The sequence below is a fragment of the Paralichthys olivaceus genome, chromosome 3 (genome assembly GCF_024713975.1).
Source record: "Paralichthys olivaceus isolate ysfri-2021 chromosome 3, ASM2471397v2, whole genome shotgun sequence".
In the NCBI taxonomy this organism is placed as follows: domain Eukaryota; kingdom Metazoa; phylum Chordata; class Actinopteri; order Pleuronectiformes; family Paralichthyidae; genus Paralichthys; species Paralichthys olivaceus.
Window position 1 is genome coordinate 22954424 of NC_091095.1, and position 17490 is coordinate 22971913.

At 39.8% G+C, this 17490-nt stretch overlaps 1 protein-coding gene across 1 annotated transcript in view; it reads right to left on the reverse strand.

The window, feature by feature from the left end:
• Positions 1-666: 666 nt before the first annotated feature.
• The window catches only part of tgfbr3 (transforming growth factor, beta receptor III), a 65790-nt gene continuing 48966 nt past the window's right edge, over positions 667-17490 (reverse strand). The window contains exons 10-17 of the mRNA XM_020081290.2: positions 17032-17187; positions 15556-15690; positions 14897-15082; positions 12871-13164; positions 12094-12220; positions 7607-7639; positions 7301-7408; positions 667-3223 (exon numbers count right to left, since the gene is read on the reverse strand). Of these exons, the coding sequence (XP_019936849.2) occupies positions 3105-3223; positions 7301-7408; positions 7607-7639; positions 12094-12220; positions 12871-13164; positions 14897-15082; positions 15556-15690; positions 17032-17187 (1158 nt within the window). The 3' untranslated portion in view covers positions 667-3104. The remainder of the gene's footprint in view (positions 3224-7300; positions 7409-7606; positions 7640-12093; positions 12221-12870; positions 13165-14896; positions 15083-15555; positions 15691-17031; positions 17188-17490) is intronic.

Sequence of the window (17490 nt, forward strand, 5' to 3'; positions counted from 1 at the left end):
TCCAGAAACAAAATAAGGGAAGGTTGAATTTTCTCCAGTCGAACTGAGCACAACCACATTTATTACCTAATCCTCGCTCTTATTTCATACGTGATTTCCCTGCTGCCATTAGTGGTCCAGCTTTGATTAAAGTATTTTTCATAATGTCAATGGGGATATGTGTTACTGATTATGAGAATGGGAGGAAGAAAAGAGGGGATTGATTTGGGTTTTACAGTGGGAACCTCACAAAATGTTATGATAAGAATAGTCATTATTACGGCTTATCTCCAAAGATATCAACTGATATCTTAGATCTTGTGATCCAAATGTATAATTTCAACATCCAATTTATTTACTTCATGAGAAAATATTGGAGTAAAAACATGATTTATACAAAATAGTAATCAATACGCAACAGCTTCATGAAACATTATTGTCAAGTGCGAAAATTAGATGACAAACTATCACAATGTTTAAACAAACCATAGGAAATATTTCTTCCATGTGCAGAAGAAATAATATATTTATATGTAGCATTCATTATAAACCCATGGTGTGTGTTATGACACATTGTTGAATAAAGTTTCAAAGGTTACATTTGAAAAAGTTATTTCTCAGACTTACAAATTGTGATGAGGTTTAGACTTTTCCATCAGACAGTGAATCATATTTTAAAGAGCTCAATAATTTTAAGTTGAATTTTTATTATTTGTCAAAGTGTCATAAAACATGGCACAGGGCATTTATTTATGATCTATGCAAATCATAAAGTCTTATGTATGAGCACATCCACAATTCACAGTACTTAACACACATAGAAAACAATAAATTTCTCTTGGTATATATATATATATATTCCAAAATATAATTTTATACACACATATATATATATATATCTATATCTTTATACTCTGTTCCCTCTGTAGAAAGCTTTATACATGTTTATACATTTGAAAAGAAAAAATAGGTTCAAAAGCTTTGAGATAGCATACATTCTGCTTTTCTTGTTGGTTAAATCGTTACAGGTTAGTCCCACACACAGTCTGATAAAAACACATGCAGGTTAATGAAGGAAGGCACTGCAGCAAACATTCATGCTATTCTGAGACGGTGTGGTAGTCCAAGTGTTGCAGATTGACGAACACCTGCAAACATATGTTCATAAAAAAGACCTTAAGCTTGAGCTTATTCAACACTGTCAGTGCCAAGATTTACAAAAACAACAATAAAACACTGAACATTTGGCCTTATATAAAAACTATTCTCCCTCAGCCTCTGTCTGATGCTGTAAGTCTACAATGAGCTAAATAATCAATTAGTAGAAATGTTATCATTTATCAAGGGAAATGCCAAATATTCACTTTTATAGCTTCTAAATTTGATAGCTTTTTTTTTTTAAACCAAACAAAGACTTTGTTGATCAATGTGAAAAAAATATTCAGTGGCAGCCCTGGTACAGAAAATCCAAACTACATCACCAATGCGAAGACGTAATAATTAAAAATAAAATCTGAAGAAATTACACCCCCCCCATTTGTTTTTGTAATTCAACACAGGTATATCACTTATATAATATGACACGGTGATAACTTGGACATTACACTGTCCAGTCCACAAGCACAAAAACATCCTTTTCACACTCTGCCTCATGACATTTTGGAGTATTTACAATATTTACAAAAAAATATATACACATATGAAAAGAATAATTTGGGGAAATGCTTATTTGCTCTCAGGATCAAAGCCACTCTCACATCTGTGTTTAGTGTGGTGCCGAGTCGGGAGTTGATTAGAGTAGCTTAGCATTTTGCAAGAAAAGGTAATGTATGAGTTACCCCCTAAAAACACCACATCAAAGCTTTTACTTTTCTTTTTGTTTACAGATTCAACACATGAGATAGAGCATGTGAATTAACGTGCCACTTTAGCATTAAAAACTGCATGCGGAATGCACAAGCTAATTAATGAATACCTTTCCATGCACAGGCAGAAATTTTAAATGAAAATGTACTCTTAGGGGAAGTTTTGTCCTGTAAATCATTCATAACATTGAACTGATCGCTGAACTCATTGGTTTGCTCTATAGTCTTCATGCTAGGTTAGGCTAGTCATCTCATGCACTGAGTTCCCCACTTAATGATTAGACATGAAAGAGGCATCCATCTACTCATCTAACTTTTAAAAATTATTTCCCAAACTACTGAACATTTCCATTAAAAACGACTGTAATAAAAGGGAACCGATAATGCCCCTGTGAAGTTGTGTAACAACTTGTGTATGAAATTAAGACCCAGACTCCCACCTACTGAAATGCACTATAACTATAACTATAACTACCTTACAGACAGAAAAACTGTGTATAAATCCAATGATAGGGAGGGATGAGTGTAATTAGTTCATTATGAAATGTGGCATTCAACAGCACAACTTTCACATTTTTCTTTCACATTTTTTGGCTTTTTACTCTTCTGTATACATTCAATACCTACTCTGCCCTGCGTCTCCTAAAAGCCATTACCTCTCTTTGGCTCAAGATGATGACTCCTGCTAATACTGCACTTTTGTCCACATGTTAATAGTGGTTGCTTTGCTGCTCTCCCATGTTGAGTGCTGCATGTCCTAAAGTAACGTCTAACAGTGCAGCCATCGACATCTCACTCACTAATACTGGCATCACTGCTGTTGCAGAGCACCTGCCTGATACAAACAGCCTAAATCAAACCATTTAAGGTCAAAACAGCTCTGTTGTGCTCAGAAAAAAAAGCAGCATTTGGATTAGAAAGAAATGTCTGGTATACGCGCATATTTGTTTCTTGTAGATTTGTTGCGTGCTAGAAATGAGGTGATGCCGAGCTGAGTTTCAGAACCTTTACACACCAGGACAGTACATCTGACTGCACACACTTGAAGTGGCACAAGTGGACTTACACAACAACTACAGGTGCTATTGTGTTTTCTTCTTTTTTTTTAAAAACTTTATACAATTTTTTTTTCCTTCCTACCACACCCTCCAAAAATAACTCCTTTCATGGAAGGAAATCATCAAACGGTCCCTGTGAACCCCCGGGGCCCTTCAAGGAGCCACAGCAGGGCCGTGCGCCCCGCTGGGGAAGTGTCCTGGGCTACGCTGTGCTGCTGCTGGAACAGGGCGTACTTTGCGTGCTGCCGATACTGTGAGCCGCGCTGCTGTTCTCGGAGGCGGGTTGGGACTTCTGGACATGCTGTGTGCCAGCTGTCTCACCTAGACACAGAGCAGGAGAGGGGAGTGGAGGGGGGTTGGACCAATGGGAGAGAGAGACAAAATGTATATAAATGAGTAAGACAGGACTAAGACCAAGCGATTTGTTTGGAGTTACAATTTGCACGAAGACTGTTTTTGTATCTGCTGCCTACTATGACTGTCAGTGCCCCACATAAACCTTGTACTGAGGTTGAAATGAGATACAAATGCTTTACTACAAGCCCCAATTCATTCTTACTCAAGTAAAAGCACATGGCAACTGTGAAAACAAGAACTCTGCACTGCATCTGTTCTCACTTTTACCATCTTATAATGCATAGCACAGTTTTCACATGTTGGAACTCTAAAGATGTCACCTCACAAAGACCAAAACAACCAGTCACATTCTATTTGACAGAAGATATGTTCGACAGAACAAGAGGAGGAAGTTTTGCCGTTCATGGAGTTCATTTCTTTTTGTTTTCTGGAATCAATTAGCCTGGCTTTAGAAGATAAAGCAGAACAAACACAACAAAGGACTTTCTGACTGGAGCTGAAACCACTGACTGGTTTATTGTTCCGTGTCTAAATAAGCATGTCATTTCGTAGACTCTTGGGATCCAATGCTTAAACCAAGGAGCAAATAAAAGTGCTTACATTTGTGTTCAAAAAAAGTCTCTCATACACAACGGGCGGAGTCTTAAATAAGGCCCAGTCTGTGTTTAATCCGAGTTTTTGGCACAACTTTTCCTGTAGTCTCTCCCTGGTTTCTTCTTTTGAGAGCACACAGAAATTAAACTGTCACAGATAAATATTTTCCTATCAATAGTTTTTAGTGTTTGCTGGAACTGGTGTGTGTACAGTATGTTCCTGTGCTTGCAGATATGATAAGCAGCATATGTGTGTCCAGAGGCACAGATCCTATGTCCCGCTCCCTCTTTGGGGCCCCTCAGTTCTGCTAATGTTTACCAGAGCAGAGCTGCCAGCAGGATCCTGCTCTCTACAAAACAAAGGGACTTGGATTCACCTCGTTAGTCTGAGGAAATATATATTCCCAAGTCCGATATTACTTTCTAGATAGAAGAGATAAAGACAGCTTTGCATGTCACACGGACACACTCATTATTACTCTGTGTCCAGTTGTGGCAACAGATGTTGATCCTTCAGAGACAATTTAATCTCTGGACAGGGAATAAAAAATGCATACGCAGAATCTCACTGTCCACAACAGTACAGTCAAATTTACTATATCTTACAATAATCAAGTGAAAGACGATACAAAAGTCCTTGAAAAGGTTGTGACTTTTCTGAAACTCACTATTATAAAAACAGAGGGACCTCTATTGTCTCTCACTTGTCTTTCTCAGCCATCACCTCACCATAACACATTTCAGTCTCATCTGTCTCCAGGTATTATTTGCATGCTGCAAAGATGGAGAGGCTCAGGGGAAATGTGCTCAACCAAATCGTCCCATGAGAAAAATCACATTTGCATGGACAAAAGGTTACAGCAACTCACACAAGGTGAGAGAGAACCAGACAGAGACAGTTTACTGAGCATAAGAGAAAACAAAAGTAGGCTCTATAGCCATGCTAAAAGATGCAAATGTTATCATGCTAAACATTTGGGTGACACTGATATGAATAGAAAGTACAGCTGTGGCTGATGGAAAACTCCTTTTTTACAGGTATAGGTCAAAAATGCAGTATTGGACAAATTAAAAGTTTAACCTGACGATATATTACAACTCATCTTCAAGCAAATCCCATTACAGACGCGAAACTAAAAACTACAAACACCATCTTATGTAGGCACTGGAGGGAAACGAGGATCATCCTCTGGGTAATTACACGTCAAATCATCCAGTGATTGTTGACACATGCAGCTCAAGTCGTGGACCAATCATAGACTGTGTATAAAGATGGATGACATGATGACAAAAGCATCCCAATCGCCCCCTAGTAGCTGGCTGCAGTAAAGGTCATAAACCCTGTCTCCTCCATGTTAGTGTGTGGGACAGGGAACAAACTAAGAAATCAAAATACACAATACAAATATTTCTGTAGTCATTTTATGTAGCTCTTACCACGTTGATGTATATCCCATTGCTAATTTTCCCATTAAGTTTGCTTTTAATTATGTATTTGCTATGAAAATGGGGTCAAACATCATGATTGACAGCTGAGACTGACTCGCGATTGGTCCTGTGTGGGATACGCCCCCACCGATACAGGCTCCATCCCCCTGTCACTACTCCTCAGACTCTGGTTTCAAATGACGTCACTGGTGCAAACGATGGCAGCTTTCGTCATCAGGATTGCTTTCATTTGTGGATAGCAGGAAGAGGTGTGGTCTATCTTTGTTCACAGTGTATTAGACCAACAACCTAACATTGCCATCTGTACAGCCTTGCCGCTGATATGGCTAAAACAGGGAAGCCCGTGTTGTTTTCTCTGTTAAGATAGCTTATCTGTCTATTGTGTAGAGTGTGACAACCATTATTTTATATCTTGCAGCATATGTTTGTAGAGTAGATAATGTGTGATATTTAACACCAGCCTGTTTCCACGATTGGTTACATTTTTCCTCTTTCTGTACGTTACTTCACCAGCTGAGCAGGTCTCTTGGCAGAGTTAACTCCAGCCCTGGCAGAGTGCAGACCTGTTGTATAAGTCAAGATAATACTGTTTGTTGCTGTTAAAGCATCTATGCTTCTAATTGCCTTATATGGACTTAATCTGTGACGGATACAACAATTCCAAATATAATTTCAGTGATTATATAGAACTTTAAAACAGTTTCTCCAGAGCCCAGGAACATTGTCATCAGATCCTGAGGGGATAGAATTAAATCTGTTTTTTATGTCCCATCTCTCTGGACACTGATTTAGAATATACTGGTATTTTTGGTGGTTGTTTTGGGGATCTACATTCTTGGGGTTTATGTGGAACCACCAACGTCGCCATATAAGGTCACTTCAGCCAAGACAGCTCAACAAGTCTGTCCATAGTTACCCTACACTACGCTTAGTAAAATAACATACAGGAACATGTGTCTGTATTAAAGACCTGTGGACCTGTGTAATTATTTTTTACATAAATTCTATCTTTGCACCTGTTCCATGTACATGTTCACTTTTGACATGTAATGTTTTTGTAATTTTGAGTAGTTTTTAATGGCTAGTAGCTCTTGTACGCCCACAAAGCTTAACTAAAGTGACTCTCTAAAGAGGAGCCAAAACCAATATTGTGATAAAGATAAGAGTACCACAATCTGACAGCTGATCTTTCCTGCTAAATGAAATCATGTTCAGTAAACACTTTACAAAGTGACTGTGCATGGACAGGAGTTTTAAAGAGCATGCACATTTGTAACAGATTTGACAAGTGTCCGTATAGCTGCTAAATTCACAGCTATCAGCGAGAATGATTTACCACTGAAACTATCCAGCATTGTCAAACTGTGACCTCGCTCCAAAGTGTAAAATTAAACATTCACATTGTTGTACTTTGTGAAACACTCGACCTCTAAACTCAACCAGGTCTACGAGAGACATTCATGGAGAACAGATCAGCCACAGGGCCACAGGTCAGTAGCATAGTGCAGCACCAGTCAACACTCAGGCCAGCGAGAACAGGGCAGCTCTATGTAACGGTGAATTCGCTGGGCCGCTGGGAGAGCACTTCCTCTCAGGGGTCGGCCGGGGTCGGCAGGCTGGGGATGATGGGGGAAAGTCTTGGCATCTAATGGACAGATTGTGTGTCTTTTCCTCTGAGCGCCCACTACACCCTACAAGGGGAATTTCCAACTTGTCTCCAGCCCATTGTACTGAGAATATTCGCTGACCAACCGCAGCCCCCGTAACATTCAAAGGCAGGAAAGAGGAGAGCTCTTGCTGCTGACCAACAGGATATATTTACAGTGAAGAAGTGAATATGTTATTGTGAACTGACCCCTGTCAGCAGCAGGATGTTTGGCAATCCCAGCGAAACATTTTTGGCACGGAGATGCTCGAGCATTCCTTTGCACTTTTTTATCTTTTCATTAATGTAGAAAGGTGAGCCGGGGCCCCCCGGAGCAGCAGGTAAAGGACCTACCTGTGTGGGAGTAGATAAACCACAGGGCTCCGGTCAACAAAGCCCCAATCACAAAGGCTGCAAAGGCGATTCCCACCACTGTTGGAGTGTCCAGAACATACAGAGAGCCTAGAAAAAAAACAGCACATACATATTTTAAATCTATTCTATCAAATTCTATGGGGTAAAATACTTTTTATTTTTCAATAAACATCTAAGACAAATTGTGTACAATTGAGAAATGTGATACTGGGATATCAAATTTCAGAATGAGACTTTTTTAGACATGCATAAAAATACAATATAAAAGAGAATAAGACAACTTACTATCAATAGGAGGTTCTGGGGATGTAGAAACAACTGTAAAATGAAAAATACATATATTATCAATGCATGTTGACCATCATATCTATTATTTTTAATTAATCATTTAATATAATAATAATAAAACAAATGCTTTGAGTGAGCTGATATTGTAATGTGTTGATAAGCAGTTCTCAGTGGAATGCGATGCAGAAACCTGGACCAGGAAAAGAGAGACGCGTCCACTGAGACAACAGTGTCCTAAAGGATGAACGTACAGATGCCTTCTAGTTCTGCTTACCCAATTTTTTTAAGCTATTTGGAATACCTCCAAAAGCGAAATTAACTGTAACGATGTCTTAAAAAAAACAATACAAAGGCGCTTGTGTACAGGCGAACTCAAGAGGCAGGTCTGGTACGTGTCCAAGTCTCTGGCACAATGGGTGCTATTCTTGGAAAGAACTCTGACAGGTCATCAGAGAGGACTTTTTAATTTCAGAGGGGACGATAGCCAGAGGACGTCCTCTCTGCCACCCTCCACCTCCACTCCTCCACTCCAGTGTTATCCAGTGTGACCTGTTATGCTTAGAATATAGAAGGTGGCCAGTGATGCTTTCAGCCCCATGATCAGAAGAGAGAGGAGGAGCACACTAAACCAGAACCATATAACTTGACACTGAAAAAATGTATACGACTCTGGACTGAGAACGTCTGTAGTTATCGAGCAGAAAAAACTCAAAGCGCTTTTTTAAATAATGCCTTGATGTCTGCGGGGAACAATGTGCTGCTGGGCCTCTGTCAGGTCTTGACTTATGTTCCCTACTTTAACAGAACCAGACAGAGCTTCAGAAGTTAGACTCATGCCTTGAGATTGCAGCTTGAAACTGTTGCCAGAGTTGGAGCAGGTATCTGTATGGATGTCATTTGTTTATGTGAGTGTGCTTGCGATGGAATGAGCGAGCAGTCCTGTGTAATGACTTGTTTTTGTTCAACTCTGACCTCTCATCACAGAGGGCACAAACCACTGACACTGTCACTTAAGCAAGACTATTGACACTGGGGGTTTCATTCCGTTTAGGAGCAGCTGTGGTTGAACTCAACAGTTCAAAGCCTGATACTGTAAGCAGCTTGGGTCCATGAGGCTTTTAACACCAGTACGACAGATACTCATATTCAACATTTGACTCAAAAAATATAAAAATCAAACTAGTAATCAACTTCTTGTACATCATAATTTTTGTTTGTCTTCCGATCTAAAACCCTTATGCAGCCTTCATGTCCGTCCTTGACTACGGAGATGTTGTCTATCATCATACTGCCCCATGAACACTTCAGCAGTTAAACCCTGTGTATCACAGTGCATTGTCTTTTATCACAAATGACATATTTCATTTATATCACTGTTTTCCATATATCACTCACTTGGATGGATATCCTTACACTCAAAAGGAAACAGTCATGTTATTCATTTATTAAGCTCTACTGAAGAACCTTCCAATCCATCTAGTTAATTGTACACGATCCAGTAACTACATCACCTCAGATATTCCCTCTGCTCGCACTAATGTGGGCAAGCCTGGCTTCAGGTATTATGCACCTTTTAGATAAAATGAGCTGCAACCTGTCCTACAACTGCAGTCCTACATTCTCCTTGGGGATTTTATATCTTTGTTATATGAAGTTTTCATGATTCTTGTCATTGTTTTGTTTAAGTCATTGTTGTGTGGTTTTTATTTATTAACTTCTTGCTGTGTTGTATTGATTTGCTTTTCTTAAATCAAAAAATCGAAAAACCTCATTGAGAGTGCCTGATTAGATAAAAATAAAAAATTAAATAAATAAATACTGTATAATACTACAGGATATATGTTTCATAATATGTATGTACAGTAAGAATGATACTATATACAATGAATGATTAATATATGTCATAATAATGAATACATAAATGAATATTTTAACATCCTTTTCTTTTGCAGTTTACAGTATTATTTCTTTAGATAATTATGACGATAAAAAAAAGCTAGGTGAATACAGCAACCTACGTGGAATAACGTGATTCATCATGGGATAAATTGGTTGGAAAAAAAGCGATTTGTGGGACCAGCACAGAGTATATGCTGTATTTTACATGCTGCGTTTGAGCCTGTCCAATAATTTTCACTCAGATATTCAAGGTTTTCGTCCTCCTTTACTCTCTGCAGACTTCGAATTTTGTGGAGGTGTAACAAACATTCATATAAATTATACTGTTCAACTTCTTCTGAATGTTACCAGAAAAGAAGGGATAAAATAAATGCATTGATGGAGTGAAGCAGTGAATCTACTTTTGATGGCAGGGCTTTGCGGCTGTTTTGTTTTCGCATGCACCAAGCTGGCCACAAGTGGCCTTCTTTGATTTGTAGATCAAGTTCAGCTCTTTGGGACGCAGTCCAGGGCAGAACTGTGTCCCCTGAAAAGGCTGCTTGTTTTTTTTGCCATCCCACCATAAGCAATGCCCCTGTGTGAGCTTTTTTTTCTTCACTGGTGGTTATTACATATCTTAGTTTACTTAATATCCTCCATGGAAAAATAAACCCGCTGCACTGGCACGGTGGTGTGGCACTGCATCCTGGTGCCTGCTTACTCTGGGCTATAGCTTAGATTACTTATTCACTTATTACTGCAAATGTTACGGTCTCAGTTCACCACTATTCTCTCCTCAAATGTAACTTCTCCAACATCAACACTTGTGTGGCAAAACATGACTACAACCATAAGAAATGCACAGAGGTAAAACCCAAAGTCCAATTAAAATGTAATAAATACACCCACTTCTGTTCAGTGTATTCCTGTTCAAGACTGACTTTTCACAAGATCCAAAATGATATTGGACTGGCTGTATCAAGTTACAATAATTGAGAGTTAAAAGAATATTCTCATGTCATTTAAAACACAAGTAATACAAACATTTTGAAGACGGTTGAATTGTTAAAGCACTGAGCATATGGCCATAATATTATTTTCTTTATTATTTAGTCTACCTATTATCTTTCCTGATGTATAGATTCGAATATAACATTGAAACAATTAATCAATTATTTAATTAGACAGCATTTTATTAAAGTGTTTCTTGTTGTAACATCCTTTATTGTCTTAATATGCTTATTTTTGAGCATCCATTTCTTGTAAAGCACCTTGGATTGCATTTTATACTATGACACTTGCTATTATTATTATATTATTATTAGTTAATTTTTAACTTGTTAGCACTTCAGTTTTGGAGAAGTGTACAGGAACTGTTTTATCTCTGAGTGGGATAGTTAAAAGGGGCACATCCCAAGATTCGTACCTACAATCTGGTTGTAATATGTCACCGAATAATGTCTGACACGTCATTGGCCTATACCTCCTTCAGGGCAGATGTTTAGCCTCCAAGTTGTTTTCATACCATCTTTTTATCGCTCTAGTTAGGCAGGTGGTAAACCTGTCTCTAAAATCCTGAATATCCTGAAAATACATTTTACTGACTTATCAGCTGTCGTCTGCACTGATACCCTGAAATAGGCTATGCTGATATATATATATATATATATATATAAAAAACATATATATCGCTCTGGCTCCAGCTCACACATTAAAATGACGTAAATTATATAAAACTCATGAGTCAATAAAGTTGACTCAGGCTAACCGCAGGTCCCTTTGTTGGTGTCATTGCTCAGAGGGGATGTTCAAATGAAACACTCTGGCAGTCCACGAGAAATTGGGCATTCATGATATCACCCCCATTAAGTTTTGGTCATAATTCGTAAAATGTGGCGGTGATGACCTCAGGCCCTCCCTGCAGACCGCTCCTTCCCCCACAGATCGCACTCATGGTCCCTGAGATACAGCTTGTGTACAAATGAATGAGTAACTAAACAAGTAATGATCGAGGGGCCTCAAGATTTCCGAAGCCAATGAGAGGGCCACTACTCCCCTCACACACTCTCCCTCCTCCCTTCTCCTCCCTCTCTAGTGGAAAGTGGAGGCCACAGTGAAGGTCCTAAGTGAAAACAACTGGAGCTTGATGCTGTATGACTTCTCTTTTTCCACCCCTCCCTCGGCATGGACTGGTCCAGAGCCACAGAACTCAGCACACTCCCCTGTACTGCCGTCAACAACAAGCTAGGATGTATACATACCCAAACACACACACACACATGTACAGATGTTTAATGTAAACAGACACATGTACGCACACACCAAAAGTGCACAGCGGCGTACACAATCACATCACACTCGCACACACGCTTAACGATGGCCAGATGTGGGGAAGTGATGTGCCGAGCTTTGTGGTTTGGTGTAATCTCCAAGCGCTTGTCCGAGCTTTCTCTGGCTCCTTCGCCCTGAGACCGGCTTCTTCCTTTGCTTCAGGTTTCTTATCAAACACTCCACAAGTCATGGAAACTAGACCCCTAGCACACAGCTGAGCTCATGGCGTGAGGTCTGAATGGGTGTAAAACGTGTTTTCTTTTCCTCTCACTAACCTGTTATGTCTGGCTGACCAGAGACATCCAACACAACCAGCGGCTGGGTTGTCGTCTTTCTGTTCATCATCATCTTGAGGATGCTGTCCACATCAAGAGAGTCACAGGTCTCACTGGTTTGCAGGCACTGTGTGGACAAGATTTAAGAAAATAAGAGAACTAAGAACTTACAAACTACTAAATTTACAGTGAGGAAATCCCAAAGAGAACACATCATTAATTACCTTCAGAAGCATTTAGACATTTCTCAACCTTGAGTAAATCATTCTTGTTATAACTGACAAAACTTGCAAATTAATTAAGTTAAATGAATAACTTTTCAGCCTGACCCTGATCATTATCAGAGCTTAACAATTAGCTTTACAGTCACAATGCAGCCTCAGGCCACTGTGGCCTTGTCCCTGTTTCAAGTGGAGAAATAATTTTTTTTTTAAAGTTAAGAAAAATAACTTGCAAGAGATTGTATGAGTTGGACAGAAAACACAGTAAGTGAAAAATGAATTTGATGGCTTAGACCAGTGCTTATTTTGTTCTGCAGCTGGATACTTGGCAAACTGTCCATCGATCCATGTTTCGTTGCTAGCTTTGGGTGCAGACTTGCCAGATGCTGCTGAGCCAGAGTAAAGGTGGAGCACTACAACACTAGACCCTGCTCAGACACACTCTGCTAATGCTATATGGCTCTGGAGAGAATACAACAACCCTGATGGCTTGTGCAGTAAAAACATTAAACATGCAAAAGAATAAGAGTAATTCAGAGAAGATTTTGCTGCATACCGGCGGAAGACTGTGACTGCTCTGAGATCTCTTGGCACACAGAGACATCTCACAGTGCAGGAAAAGCAGGGACATGTTCAACTTTGAGCTGAAGGTGAAGCTGAAACTTTTCTTATCCAAATGAGCGTGAGGGACAGGGAAGTCAGTCTTAGAGTAGATATGGACGGACTCGTCTGTGGGGCAGACGGTCTCAATGAGGGTGTAGTCTGAGGAACTGCTGGGGTTGGAGTTGGGAGAAATGGAGCATGATATGATGGTGAACCCCAGATTCGAGTCCGATGCGGTTGATGTGATCTGAAGCACACAAGAGAGAAGCAATAAATATTTATCCTTTATCCTCCACTTCTGCCATAACAAGTCTCTTCATGTAAATTGAGACTGAAATCATGATTGATAACTGACTTTTTCTTATTCAACTTAATCATTGTTGCTTATACTTCACTTGACACATACTTAAAGATGATCTACTCATTAATTGTTTCTGCTATATAAGAAAGTTATGATCAGTGGAAAAGAAGAAGTTACTGCTCCCTTTTAGTCTTTATTTTTCAGTTTTTGGACAAAATCCAACCAAAATAATATTTATTCATTATTTCCAAGATAAACATATAGAATAATATATCAAGTGACAAATATAAATCAGGTTGTTCGTAGTGACAAACTTCAGCAGAACAAAGATTTTAAGCTACTTGTTTTGGTTTTAGGGATTCAAATGTAATACTATATTTATCATATATATTTTCACTCAAAATAACTATCCAATAGCAAACCAAACAACTGACAGACAATCAAGCACCAGCTTTTGATCACAGAGGAGATTTTTACAGCTTAGGAGCTGGAAAAATTCAGTTAATACTGAACAGACACAACTCAATATGAATGCTAATGATGCTCAGTATCTGAACAGGTACACAGGCAACTGTTTGCTAATAAATTCTTGTAAGATTTACAACTAACTGTACCTAAGTGGCCAAAATAAGTTTTAAACTACAAATGTGGCTGTGCCACGAAATGATATCTGTCTATTTCAGTAAAAAGATGTGCATCGTATTCATCGCTGCTCACTGAGCCATTTGTCAAAATCTAGCTGCCACTATTGAGTGTCTGGAAACCACATCGACGACTACCGCCATGACACTGACACACACAGGAACTCAAACAGATTTCTTCAAGTAGTATTTCAGTCTGAGTTAGGATGGTAGTAATATATTTCCATGCGTAACCACAAGACAGGCCCTTGAGTTATTATTCCTCCTCTTTCCTTCTCTCGGATTGTCAGTAATGGTATCCTCATCAGAAAGGTCTCAGCCGGGGTGAGACACAGACACATAAAAATAATATTTAAATCATGCAGATTAAGGCTTATAATGTATAATAAAATAGAGTTTTGATGACACATACATTTACAACAATACATCATGTGTTCACTACCGATGGGAGGTTTGTTTTGAATGAACAAAAAGCCCCTCTATGAGCATCAAAGTGCATTTGTGCCCCTTTTGGCCATAGCCTCAGGTCAGGTCTCAGCACAGTGTGACTTCTGAGGAGAGGCTCACGCCAAAGCCTAGTGCACAGACATCTCTTTGTAACCTGCTGGCTCGGTGGCCACACTGTCATCGAAGCATCTCCTGCTGATACCATCATAAATCATCTCTTCAAAAGACCTCAGAGTTCGAGTCTCTGCCATCTCTTACGTGACCTCCACAATTACTGTTGCGAAACAAGGGTTTTGAGCCAGACAGACACATAAAAAAGGGAGATACGATGAAGGCTCGGGGGTGAAAGTGAGTGTTAGCTTTGCAGCCCCAACCAGACAAAATACAAATTGACCTAGTGGATGCCACACTACAAGATCAAAGCAGGAAGAGCTAAAATCCCAGACAGAGCAAACAAAGCTGCGTTTTCTCTGCTCTTATGAAAGTTTCAATTTAGAGACAAAAACACAAGTTATATAAGAAAACACTGCATAAGCTGAAAACACATGGTGCTGAAATAAGAATTAATATATTAGAGATGTAAGGCGTACCTCCACAAAGACTTTCTGATTCTGTGAAACCGTGAAGAAGGCCTGGCGCGAGGGGCTGTTGGACGACAGTGTGTTGTACACCTCCATAGTGAACGTCATGTTGTTGACCGGCTGCCTGGACGGTCCCGGTACAATCCTGGGAACTGTTTCAGAGGTTTCCTGGTTCTTTCTGTATGTGCAGTTGAACTAAGAGGAGAGCAAAACAAAGCCAACACAAATATCAGCAGGGCTCTGACATCAGATTCCATCGCAGAGGACCATCACCCTACATAACTGTGTCTCATTTAAGCCACATCAAGATGAACCAGAAAATAGGGAAGGAACCCAAGAGATACTGTAAAAACAAGGTCAATAAGCTGGAGAATAGGAATGGATGAGACAAAGGAAAATACCTCAGGACAGAGATGAATATTGAGAAACTTCAAATTGGAAAATGTCAGCTCAAGTTCACAAAACAGACATCATGGAAAGAGGGAGAGATTTCAGGAGCCAGTTTCTTTTTTTCACAAGCACCAAGGGACTCTGGGAAACAGAGTCTCCTCCAACTGAGCATGATTTACATTGAGATGTAGATGATCAGTTGTCAGTAGTCAACTCTAACCCTGTGATTAAGTGCAGCTCGCACAGAGAGAACCACAATAACGAGTCCACTGTCTTACCATGATGACAGACTGGTGCTCGCTGTTCGTCCTCTCAACCGGGTCCCTTGGGAACAGCACGTCTCCGGATTCCAGATCCACATCATCCAGCGGCCCACCACTCCCATCCTTGGTCTCAGCATGACTTATAAAGACCTGCATTCCACAGAGGAGACGGTTACTCACAAAACATAAGGCACAGCAGAGTGAGTGAAAGAAAAACTCACAAAAATCGTTTGCAGATTTTTTTTTTCCCCAATCAGATCCTGTTGCAAGTATAGTGTTGCTTAATTCAGGCAGAGATTTGAATCTATGAAAGAGATTGCCAAAATATTCAATAACCAATGAGTTGGGTTAAACATGTGGGAATGTCCTGTGGCTTCAGCAGTGGGACTTGCACTGGTCAAACACACAATACATACTTTTGATTTCTCAGCAGAGCAGAAGCATGTCAGAGACTGTGGTTATGACTCTCAGCTTTAGGAAGATTTTGATTTAATGAGGTAAGAGGAACATTTCAATGACGCTAACAGTGTTGTTTTGTTAGCTGATCTGCTGTTGGTGCCACCGCTGAGTGAAAGCAACAGGAGAGAAAGCAGCCAAAGCAGATTATCTGTGATGTGTGGGGACTTGGACAATGAAAAATGAATCTCTATTGACCAGAGATCAGAGGTTATCCCTGCATCCAAGTGCAAACACAAAGGATGACCTTGGACATGTGCCCTGCATTTCTGTCTGCTTTTGACTGAATATGTGTTGCTCCAAATTTCCCTGCGTAGGAAGGAAGTGATTCATCTTTGCTTGTTAGGAAGAAACACGCTGAATGAATGCATTCCATAATAATGAAGATAACCAGGGATGTAGCATGTGAATATTGAATCCCACAATCAATTGTTTACCGTCACATTTAAGTCAAACAGATATTTGAATCGCTCACTTTTCCTTTTTCCTCTCATATAAAGGCCATATAAAACACGACACTGGAGCTGTAGCAGCTCTGCACTATTTTCCACTCATCCACAAAAGAGGATTAAACTGCTTTTGGCCATATTTCTGGAAACAGGGTCGAGATATCAGAGTGGCCATTTCCCATTTGGAGCTGCTGACTGACATTTAAGGACAATTGAGGACACGCTGTGTAAGTCTGTTGTGAACATTGTAGTCCTGTGCAGCCGACAAGAATCGATACAAGATGTTAATTTTCTCACTTTTTCAACAAACCCAAATAGCAAGGATGAGGCTAACTAGCTTCCATTTTCTGGGTGCAGGTGATATCTGTTGGAAAGTGGAGCCTTGCTTGCTAGAGGAACAATTCCGCAAGGTATTTGTGTTATTATTTGAATACATTCTGAGTTATTGTAATTCAGTGTGCTGTTTATACCCCATTGCTCTTTTAATGAGAGGCTTTATAAATACATTCTTTGGTTTTATGTAATGATCACCAGTTTATTTGCCTGGTTTGTTTAAAACTACAACGTAATAAAAGGTTTTACTCACAGAGTTGATGTGGAGAGCCATAGGGCTTCCCTGCATTGGATATACAGTGGTCTCACAGCCTGTCAGAGGAGTTTCCAGCGTGTAGTGGGTGGCATTCACTGTTGCTTTACATTTTGGGTCTTGGAGTGTGAGGTTGACATGAATAAATCCGTTCGCCTGTGGAAACATCAAAAAAATGGTAATATTGGATGAAGATAAAAAAAAAAATCCTTTATTAACTCATTTTAAAAATAGTAAAAAATAAAAAAAAAACTCAAAGCGGTTGTGTGAGACTTGAAGTTCCCAGGAATAAACAAATCCCACAAGGTGGTCTCGCTCCAGCCCCAGCTTCCCCTAATTACAGTCTATGCCAGTTTCCATTCTGTGATGTGGGCTGACTAACTTGTCCCCGTGAACAGATGCCAAGTGTCGGGAACAGTCCTGCTTGCTTCAGTGTGAGCCTGCGTGAGCCAGGAACAC